The sequence below is a fragment of the Podarcis gaigeae genome (assembly GCF_964106915.1).
Source record: "Podarcis gaigeae genome assembly, chromosome: 3".
Classification (NCBI taxonomy): domain Eukaryota; kingdom Metazoa; phylum Chordata; class Lepidosauria; order Squamata; family Lacertidae; genus Podarcis; species Podarcis gaigeae.
This window is the reverse complement of record NC_139680.1, coordinates 43,209,168-43,220,135: the sequence shown is the minus strand read 5'-3', so window position 1 is coordinate 43,220,135 and position 10,968 is coordinate 43,209,168. Positions and strand designations below refer to the sequence as shown.

Below are 10,968 nucleotides of genomic sequence, written 5' to 3'. Positions count from 1 at the left end.
ACACAGGCCCTGCTGTTCAGTACAGTATAGTGCTAGAGGGCCACAACCCTGAGTATTTTCATGCTGTTTTCAAACTATTCCCGCCACCCTTGAAAACCTATTTCTCTCCTTGCTCTAACAGAAACTGATGTAGCTCTATCAACTGAGGAAAGGTTTTGTTGCTGTTGTTGTTTATCAGCACACTTTTGTTTGTTTTAGTTACAGGTAGCTGTGTTGGTCTGCCTAGTCGAAACAAAATAAAATAAATAAAATAAAACAATTCCTTCCAGTAGCACCTTAGAGACTAAGTTAGTTATTGGTATGAGGTTTCGTCTTAGTTGGTCTCTAAGGTGCTACGGTCACGACTGGACCTAATGGTCAGGGGTCCCTTTACTTTTACTTTTTAAGGTGCTGCTGGAAGGATTTATTTTATTTGTATTTTTTGTTTTGTTTGTTTGTTTGTTCGGAAGTAAGTCCCAATGGGATGTTCCCTGTGCTTTAAAGCCCAAACGCCCTGCAGCCACGGCGTTTCTGTTTTTATCTAACACAAACCCGGCTTTTGAGGGACTTGGCGCAAAAACCCCGCGCAACTTCAGCCTACAGCGAAGGAGAGGAGGGAAATCCTATTTATCCCCGCGCGCAACGCTCGAAACTATGCAGAGAGTTGCTACGAAGGAAAGTCGCCGTGCATGCTGGGATGAGTAGTTTTTGTGCGTGTGTGTCTCTGCAAGAGGCGGGTGAAAAAAGCAAAGGCCGAGACCATCCCTCCTCCGCCTTGGTTTGTCGCTGGGAGATGACGCGGCGTATACACGGGGAAAACGAAAGTCGCTCTCCTTCCCCACGTGTCGCGCAGCAGCAGCGGGTGGCGGAGGGCGCTAGCTGGTTGCCTTCGCGCGCGCACGCCCACCGCCCGTTACTTCGGTCCCGGGGCGAAGGGGAGCTGCTCCGGGAAGGCCGAGGCAATGGAGCACCTGCGTCTCAGCCTGGCGGCTCCGCTGCAGATGGTCGCGCAGAGGAACGAGAGGAGCAGCGGCGAGCTCAGCAGGTTCCTCGCCAAACAGGTGGGAGAGCAACAATAGCGGCGGCGGCGGCGCCCTCTTCGCCCTCCGCAGTCGTGGGGGGAGGGCGGTGATGGACATCGAGCTGGGGGAGGGGGCAGCCAGGCAGCCTTTGCCTGGGGCTGGCCGTCCATCTTCGCTGGCTCGACCCCCCCCCCCCGCGCCGTTTCTTCAAAGTGCCTTGTGGGCGGAGGGGGTGGTCTGGCTGGAGAAGGAGAGGGAGCAGAGCTGGGTCTTGCCTTCTTTGTTTTCTCATGGTGGCGGGAGGTGGGGAGGAAAGGAGGCGAGAGTCCCCTCCATGAGCCTCCCAGCGCTTTGAAAGCCCCAAGCAGAGTGGAGATGGTTTAAATTTGTAAAGAGAACCTCTGGATCGCCGAGGAGCTTCGTCTGTTTGTATTTCCTGTTGTTTTTTATTTTTGTTTTTAAGAATATACTTTGGCACAATCCTATCTGTTTACTTAAAGTGTTTGGTTTTTTTCCCAACTGCAAGGAAATGCTGCCTTGTTCAAATGTATATGGAAGATTTCTCATTTCGTTGCTGTAAAGTTGATACTTCTCTGCTTACAAATTTGCAATACTATACACACACGCCTCCACCATTGAGTCTGGGTAGTTGAAAAATACTGTTAGCCCCTCCTGTAAATAAATTCTTATACCACTTAAAGGAGTTTGTGTGCAGGTCCGAAACTAGGCTTTCTGTCACCAGGGCAAAGACCCAGTTCGACACACACACCCTCAATACATTTGTTCATAAAGGTCATGACAAGTAGTTTGAAAGAGGCTGGAGAAGAGTTAGTTTCTCCAAATAGTAAAATTTTCTGTGTATCTGGCTTTCATTAAACCTCAAAAGAGTAATAGATCATTTGAGAAAATCTAAGAAGTATTATGACTGTATGATCAAAGGGAAGAGATACTGACACACACACACGCACACCCCTTTGACTACAGCCCTGATGTGTGTTTGTTTATGTATGTACTTCTAGTCCCTTTCAATAAACTAATCATGGAGAAATAAATTATTTTGGTAGTCTGCACAAACAAAAAGATTTAGGACTGATTCAGTCTGTTGCAAATGTTGTAAGCAGAAAGCACATTGGTATGTGGCGAAATATGAAAGTCTTGTGTAGGTCCCCATGTGCTCAGATCACATATATGGTATACAATATTTGCATATCAAAATGAATGCATGTATTGTATGGTTATGGAGCCTGAGACTGCTGGTGATTTTCACTATTTACTCCATCCTCAACAAAGTGCTTTTTGTGTATTAAAAGAGAGACTAATGTTAGAAGGCCTGTGGATTACAAAGCTCTGTAAAGATTAGGGGTCATAATTCAATTTTAGTACAGCATTTTTGTTTCTCTTCATACTAGCATTAACTCTTTAGTAAATTTGCTGTTGCTTAATTTGGCTTGCTTTAAAATTAAATTAAACGCACTATTAATATAAAAATTAAACGCACTATTAATATAAGGGGGAGCTAATTTAACTAATATCTTGTTTGCAAGAAAAATAGTCAGTTCTATTCTCAATTTGAAACTATATGCACATTCTGCAAATAATTTTTTTTCAATGCTTTGCTGTACAATACTGAAATCTTTAAATGTTTCTTTGATAATCCTTTAATCTTCCTGCCACACCAGCGTGAGTCACCACACCCTTGAGAGAACCACTGTTCTAGAATTTAGGTGGAAATCTAAGTTTAGGTAATTTTTAACTGACAAAATAGTAATATGCTAACAGCAGTAACAAAACAGAGGTTGTGCTTGCAGCAAAAATTAGTTTAATTAGAAATATTCCCAACCGCTAAAATACTGTTCTTCCCCCGCTAATCATACATTCAGATGGGGCAAGATTTCAAGCTTTGTAGCAAATTGGTTACAGCAACAACGAATTATTTTTACAGCTTGCTTAATCCATCTCTCATTGTTTTACTATAGAGCTTGAGCAAACATTTGGGCAAAGGTTATCTGCTCTCTTTGGACCACAGAGTGCTGTTCTTGTTTACAAGGGCCCCCTTGTTTTATGTAGCACTTTTTCTGAGTAGCTACATTCCCATCACTGTGATCCAAATGTAGTTTGCAGTGTTGTTTCAGGAAAATATCTCTCATTGGGTACAAAACCTTCCACCAGATTTGTACCATAGTGTTTAAAGAGAACTGATTCATGTGCCCATTGAAAAGTAGTTCATTAGAAATGCTTTTACAAGGTTGGAATTTGTTTTTTTGGGTTTTTTGTCAAAAGATTCAAAGATTTTCAAGGAATGAAAGCAAAAGTTATCTCCATCTTTCCTAATTCTGTTATGTTACTCTTGGTAGGGCTATAAATTTCTTCCCTAACTACTGTCCTTGGGACTCTTTAGATTAAGCTGTCATCGATCTTTAGGCACTCATTTTGTACAATACTTTGACTGGGATGGGAAACCCATAACCCTCCAGATGTTGAGTCCCATTAGCTTCCGCCAGCATGGCCAGTGCTCAGGGATGATGGGAATTGGAGTCCACCTGGATCCCCATCCATGTTCTAAGGGTCTCTGTGTTGAATTTTTAAGATCCCAGAGAGGCCCACTATATTTATAAGTCAAATTCCTATATTTGTAATCTTGAGTTAAAAAAATGAGGAGAGGGTTGTATTCCTTATACTTGGTTTATTGGAGTCAGAAGGTTGTTAGAGACATGCGATACTCTAGTTCACTGCCCCCTCCCCAATTCCAAGGCAAATGGTGTTTGTAATTGTTCATGTGTATGACACAGTCTGATACCACCCTATAGTAAAGTCACATTGTGTTTTCTTTCTTTTTTAATTCATTTAGAAATGTAGCCTGTCTTGTCATGGTAATTCAGGGTGGGTTAGAAAAACACTTTAAACAAGGAACAAGGAAGGATGGAATTGGCAGTTTGCTTTCCTTAAATGAGCTGTAAATTAACTTTGTGCACATTTTTGTTTATTTTTGCGTGATAGCATGCCTGGCAGTAACCATCAATTTAAAGGTCTGCAAGAAAAGTAACCTTAAGTTTTTAAGAGCTTATAAGAAGCAACTCATCAAATATGGCTGCCAGTCTCTCCTTTTAGTAAGGCTTGTATGGCAGTTCCAAGTCTCTCATAGTAGAATGAATAAAGGGGGAACAGGAGAAATGTTTATTTTACACTAAGTGTAAAGTACCTTTCCCTCCCATTCTTGCTTTCCACATTCTTCTTCAGCTCTTCCTCCTAGCTTTATCCTATTTCTATGGAGGTTTGAAAAATCTTTTTCATCCCTTTTTGTTGTACTTCTAAGGCAGTTTTCTTCAACCTTGGATTCCCAGATACTGTTGGACTTCAACACCCATCATCCACAGCCAGCTTAGGCAATAATCAGGAATGGTGGGAGTTGTAGTCCAACAATATCTGGGAATCCAAGTTTGAAGAATGTTGCTCTAAAGTCTCTTCTATACACAACTTGACTTGTACTGCAGTAGTATGGGGGGGGGGAGATCACTCTTTACTGAGCATCTCTTTGTTTTCAGATCTGGAGTCAGCAGGACCGTCAGTGCATCCTCAGTGCCTTAGCACAGTTACTGTTGGATAAAGAATGCACGCTCCTCATTGGCCGTCAGTTTCGTCCAATCTTGCTTGATTTGATGGAAAGAAATGCAGAAATAATTAAATCCAGTGGCCAGATCAACCATGATCTTCATGAGAGACTCTGTGTGGCAATGAGCAAACTTATTGGTGATCATCCAGATGTGATGCCGTAAGTCAGTAGATGTCTGGGATTAAGTTTTGCTTTCATGGGGAATTGCTTGGTGGACAAGCTGAGGGTTGGTGCACATGGTAGCCAGTTCAGGTTGGATTTACATTCATACAGCCATGAGTAGTGAGCCCGGTTTCCATGATCCATATCCCTTTTTGAGGTGTGCTGCAGGAATTTGCAATTGTGCATACCTTTTGTATCACATGTCAAGGGTATCTGCTTGGCTAATTGTTTTAAACCAAGGCCTTGTATTCTATTACATGCTCAATTCAGCAATTACTGAATTGCAACTAAAGCTGCTGTTAGGTGCACATTTACTTGGAAGCGAGCCATACTTTTGAATAAAATGCATAGGATTGGACAATAAGGGTGATGTAACCCAAGCTTCAGTTTAGAGGAATACAAAGATTGAATGGCACTTAGGCCTGCATCTTCTTTAACATAAAGGGGTGTGTGTGTGCATTATTTGCTTCAGTGAGAGAGGTTTAAGTGAAAGTTGCTCTTGACAGATCCCCATATTACATTAGAAGTAACACTTTTATCCAAGGAGTTTTGAGTAACATGCATACTGTTCCTATCTTGCTACTAGTGAGATCAGAGCTGGGTCTACATCAAGTGTCTTCAGGCTATTGTTTGAGTGTCAAGTCCAGAATACTACTTCCAACCAGCTGTCCCTACCCCACCACTCACAGAGCTGGCAGGCTGACCTTAATCTCTGATAAACTAAGGAAGTGAAAAAAGTGGTGATGAATTTCAATTTCCCCATTATTTTTATTTTCATTAAAACACAATTTGCTGAAAAGAAGACCATAACTTTTATTAGGACTTTTTTTTTTTTTGGAGGGGAGGGCAATTTCTTTCCAAGTTCAGAAAAGCATAGCAGTCTTATTTGTGTCAGGACTTTAATAGGTAAGCATCTGCTTCATCAGATGAGCTGAAACCTCGCTGTTCTAGCTACATTTACATTTGCTTTCAATATCTTCATTTCATGTAGATTTGCTTTGAGATACTTTAAGGATACTTCACCAGTGTTCCAAAGACTGTTTCTGGAGAGCTCAGATACAAATATGGTTCGATATGGGCGACGACGAATGAAGTTAAGGGATCTCATGGAGGCAGCCTACAAATTCCTCCAAAAAGAGCAGGCTGTATTCAGAGAGTTATGGGACTGGAGTGTGTGTGTCCCTTTACTGAGGAGTCATGATACTTTAGTTCGATGGTAAGTTTAGTTTTCGTTTAATTTTATATGTCACTTTCAGTGTGTAGTGGGGACTATTTTATTTCTGTCTTGCTAATACCTCATGGGGAAAGTAAGGTACAGCAATAAGGGCAGAGAATGACTTGGCCACATTTGAGTTGGATTTGAAATCTACAGTATGGTTACTGGACTACATTAGACCTCTTATTGACAAGAAGAGCAGTTTCTGGCAAGAGTTTGAGGCTAAAATTGCCGGAGTCAAATATGAAGAAAGATTGATTTGGTCATATTGGGTGTATTTTCTTAGAACCTACTACTCCTCCTTAATTTTCAGGCCCAGGGGCTGACATTAACCCCACACTAAATTGTGAGACCTACATCCAAGTTCTTTGTTCTTTGTCCTGTTCCATCACTCTTCTCTTACAAATGCAATAACCATAAGGCAGAATGAAAATGGTGGTAGTGCCATTGCTGTGGCCCACTTTAAGTTGGCACATAGACCTGTGCATCAGTGGCCAAATCATTTATTGAAGACCATTGGTCAAACAGAGACCATTTGAAGGGACAGGATAGCCTTTTGTTGTTTTTCTCTGAAAGGAACCTAGTTCTATAGACTTAAGATGTAACAGTACTTGAACTACCTTTGCTTCTTAGGTATACTGCCAGTTGTCTCGCACTGGTTACGTGCATGAATGATGAGCATCGGTTATCCTTCCTGAAGAAGATATTTAATCCAGAAGAGTTAATACATTTCAGACTTAAGTAAGTTTCCCCCCAAGATGTCTTTGTGTGTGTGTTTTCAGTTAATATTTTACATGGTAGATTTGTCTCCCATTTGTTCAAAACATTGAAAGATGCACATTTTTGACTGATAGGCTACTGGAGGAATCACGGATGCAGAATGTTGAGTGTGCCCTTGTCCTGGCCAATCCAGACGCAACCTTTTGGAACAAAGAAGAGGAGTTGCGGTACACTCAGGGAGAACTTGTTTCTGCTGACCTCTCTGCAAAGGTTGTAGCAGTATGTGGTGTTCTGCTCCCTAGACAACAGTTTGGACCAGGAGAAAATGTAAGTAAAGGACTGATACGTAAGTTAAATTATTTGGCGCTGATCCTGATCTACCTTTTGCCTACCCCAGCTCTAGGAGATTTCCCTCTGAAAAGAGAGGAATCATGGGCCTTTGTTTCCTTCAAAATTTCTTCATAGTGCTACTTTGATGCATTTAAGCATTGATTAAAATCCTGTCCTTCGGTTTTAAGGCAAAAACAAACATGTTTTGTGTAAAAGTTTCTGCAAAATAGTATCCTTCCCTTTATAGATGGAATACACTTTAAGAGCAAGCGCCTTTGAAATCTCCAGTCCCATTCCTGATCCATGCCACTGTGTGTGTTTTTTTCTCTCCCTTTTTGATATCCACAGGCTTGGATGTTAAGTAACATAGAAATCATGGCCTTATTTATCTGTATGAAGTATGCCAGGGGAAGGGGATAAGACAGTTTTTTCTATGCGGCTCTCTTTGTTACCAAACAGTCTGCTTCAGAAGGATTCTGAGTGTTGGTAAAAATCACCTTGTACCTTTCTGACCGGTGAGAATCTCTGCTAGATCCTTAGGCAGAGATATCACTGTGATCTGACAATAGTGTTTAATACTTGGAGCAAAATACCTTACTTTCTGTCACTCCAGGTATGCAGCTGGCACTCCATGTATTCTGATGATTTAACATAGGGCAATTTCATACATAGAACCATATGAAGAACACAACTTCAAACATAAGTGAAATTCTGAACATAAGTTGAATAAAATTATGCTCTAGAGACTTAATAGGAACAGCTAAAGTCATACAAGATTGGTTCTCTACAAAGTAGAAAGATTAAAAAGCGTCGCTATTAGTCTTAATGATACTATAGGAAAAATGACCAACTATGAGTTTCACAAAATAGCTTGTTTACTGAAGATTCCTTAGTGTGTGTGGTGCAATTGCCTGGATTGGGCCAGGCAATTGCACCACACATATATGTATTTGAGATGAATCAGAATTTTGAGCATATGCTAAAGTAAGCTGAATCTTTGAAATAACAATAATAAAAAGAATTGACTAGTCATTAAACATGGTCATTGTCCCTCTTCTGGTTAAAACAGCAGCTTCAGAGGGGTCATTGGTCCGTATTTATCTCATCCCCCTGAAGCTGCTATTTGTTCCTGAAGGTACTATTTCAGTAAATGGCACCTTGGAGCAGGGTAAGTGGAACACTTGAGTTTGGTGGGAGGAAGAAAGTGCAAGGGTTCAAATCCCCCTTTAAAAAATGGGTGTGGAATGGGGACATGGATATGTGTGGCTCTGGGATGCGTAAAAATGGTAGCTTAGCAAATTTGTAACTTGTATTTCCTGTTTCTCCATAATACTTGCACCCAGTATTATCAGTTGAAAGCATTGTCTTCTCTTGTCTCAGCAGGAGACCATCCTGAACCAATTTGTGTTGGTGAAATCTTCCTGCACAAATCTTCAAAATCTTGCTATGGCTGTAGCTTCACAAAATGCAGTGTTACTTGAAGGACCAGTAGGTTGTGGCAAAACGTATCTTGTTGAATACTTGGCAGCCGTTACGGGAAGGATAAAGCCACCTCACATTCTGAAAGTCCAGCTAGGAGATCAGACTGATAGTAAGGTAATGGAAAATGCATTTTAGTTTTCACTTGCAGTTGTTATTACAAAGTTAATTGCCTTGCAGAAACTGGCTGCGTTCAGGTGTAACGATAAGCCAAAAACCATGTCTTACTATGGAATTAGCAGTGTGCACACTTCAGAAATCCCTCCTGCTGCATTCCTCCCCTAGTAAAACATGAGCAAGACTATAGATTACTGGGATGCCTAAAGCAAGCCACTATCGGGGCTTTGCTTTAGGTCATGGGTTGTTTGGTGAGGGATATCTCAGTGGCTCGAACACCACAGTAATCCGAACTCATGATTTTTGCTCCTGCTCATACTATGAGAGGGCACAGCAAGAATGATTTGGCAGTGCTTGTTCCCACTGAGCTTATCGTAGCTGCTGAAGCTATATCTGGCAATATTTATATTTGGTAGCATACCTAGTATGGAAGAAAGCAAATAGAAATAGATACAAACCTCAGAAACCTTATTGTTCGGTAAATATTTGAAGACACTTTGTAAAGTTATATGGACATTATTTTAAAATCTTGCTTGCTTTTTCTTCTTTGTAGACCTTACTGGGCATGTATCGTTGTACAGATGTACCAGGGGAGTTTGTGTGGCAACCTGGGACCCTGACCCAAGCAGTCAGCAAAGGGCACTGGATACTCTTGGAGGATATTGATTATGCTCCTCTGGATGTGGTATGTAGCTGTGCTTTCTAGAGGTAGTCCATAAATACCTTGGGTGAGGCACAGGTATCTTTTTTGGAAGTCATGTATTTTGTAACCAAAGCAAAGGAAACTTAAGGGCACTGGATAAAAGAAAGCAAAAGTTCTCCCCAAAAAGTTATCATGGTTCTCAATTCCCAGTATATTTTCTTCTTCGTGGGCAGTGATTTTGGGGACACTTGTTACAAACTACTGAATGGACCCTGTCTGTATCTGCTATTCACTGGTTCTCTTATACACTCACCTCCCACAATCTAGAACTGGAATGTATATGTAAAAGGCTGTTTATTGGAAATGAGATTTCTAACATTTCTTGTAACATATTTGGTAGAGGTAAAACACATTGTTTCATGCACTGTCTGCTGTTAAGTCTTTTTGGTTGTTGTCATTGATATAAGGCGGGGCATCAAGATAGCCTCATGCATGAGAACATGGCATTACAATGAAGCTTCCTTAGATTTTTTATTTTTTTTCTACTGCTATAGCACCACATTCTATGTATGCCCTGCCCCAAAGCAATTTTGGGAAGGCTTCAATGAGTTAAGGTGAGAAAGTCCTGTTCTATGAGTAGGATTCTTCTTGTGGTGCTCTACATCCTGGTCATTGAAATTGTATTCTGTGGTGTTTTTTTCTATTCCTTAGATTTCTGTATTGATTCCTCTTCTGGAAAACGGAGAACTGTTGATTCCTGGGCGAAGTGACTGTATAAAAGTAGCTCCTGGGTTCCATCTTTTTGCAACGAGAAGGTAGACTGTGTAGCTTTGTTAACACAAGGAAAACTCTTAGCACATGAATCCTTTTGGCAGTGACTAGACAATAGTCATAAATATAGGAATGGGGGGGAATCCAGTTTTTAAATTGTGTGCATATATAAAGGTGACATGATTTTTGAATTATAAGTATGTGGGCACTCCTTTGCTATTTCTTTTGCAATTTTCCATACTAAGAAATAGAAACTTATCTCCTGGAAAATGATAGCTAGGAGTGTGAGATTATTTTGAAACATAATACAACTCTTTCCCCTGGAATATAAGTGAAAACTAAGCTTGATAAGAGGAATTACCAAGCAGCCATAGGGAAGCCATCATCACTTGGCCTTAATCTGTAATATGCAGATAATATTGTCCTGTCTTTACGCTTATTGACATTATATATGTATGAAGTGCTTTGCTTAGCCTGCGGGATACAGCTGCCCTATAAGCAATTACTTAGCATTTCATTATTTAAAGACTGTAAAGTGGAAGAATGACAATTGGACAATTGTAGATGGTGAATTCATGTTTCTTGTATTGATGATATTGGGACTTTGACTCCCTTATCTGGTTGTAGATCTGCAGTGAAGGAGCCTTACAGAACCCTTGAACTTACTCTGTTCTGCACTATAATACTTCTAATGCTTCAATTAACTTGTTCTTTGATTTTTAATCTAGACTCTTCAGTTATGGTGGTGGTTGGTACAAACAGCAAAACAGCCATGCTGCTCTTCTAGATAAATACTGGACAAAAATTAAGCTGAATAATATGCCTAAAGTTGAACTCAGAGAGGTAAATGGTATCAGAAAGAGAACTCTTACTTTGTGAACTGATGTCAAAGAGTTTTATTTTAAAAACAAGTGAAAGT

At 40.6% G+C, this 10,968-nt stretch overlaps 1 protein-coding gene across 3 annotated transcripts in view; it reads left to right on the top strand.

Annotated features, from left to right (window-relative positions):
• Nucleotides 1–772: 772 nt before the first annotated feature.
• MDN1 (midasin AAA ATPase 1) overlaps nt 773–10,968 on the top strand; it is a 95,899-nt gene continuing 85,703 nt past the window's right edge. Inside the window, exons 1-9 of one of the 3 annotated variants that reach the window (XM_083729644.1) lie at nt 773–1,040; nt 4,544–4,770; nt 5,765–5,989; nt 6,623–6,730; nt 6,844–7,036; nt 8,423–8,635; nt 9,189–9,320; nt 9,990–10,093; nt 10,778–10,892. In XM_083729644.1, the coding sequence (XP_083585770.1) occupies nt 942–1,040; nt 4,544–4,770; nt 5,765–5,989; nt 6,623–6,730; nt 6,844–7,036; nt 8,423–8,635; nt 9,189–9,320; nt 9,990–10,093; nt 10,778–10,892 (1,416 nt within the window). In that variant the 5' untranslated portion in view covers nt 773–941. Of the gene's footprint in view, nt 1,041–4,543; nt 4,771–5,764; nt 5,990–6,622; nt 6,731–6,843; nt 7,037–8,419; nt 8,636–9,188; nt 9,321–9,989; nt 10,094–10,777; nt 10,893–10,968 lie in introns of all 3 variants that reach the window. The other 2 variants (XR_014561896.1, XM_083729643.1) reach the window with 2 other exon arrangements.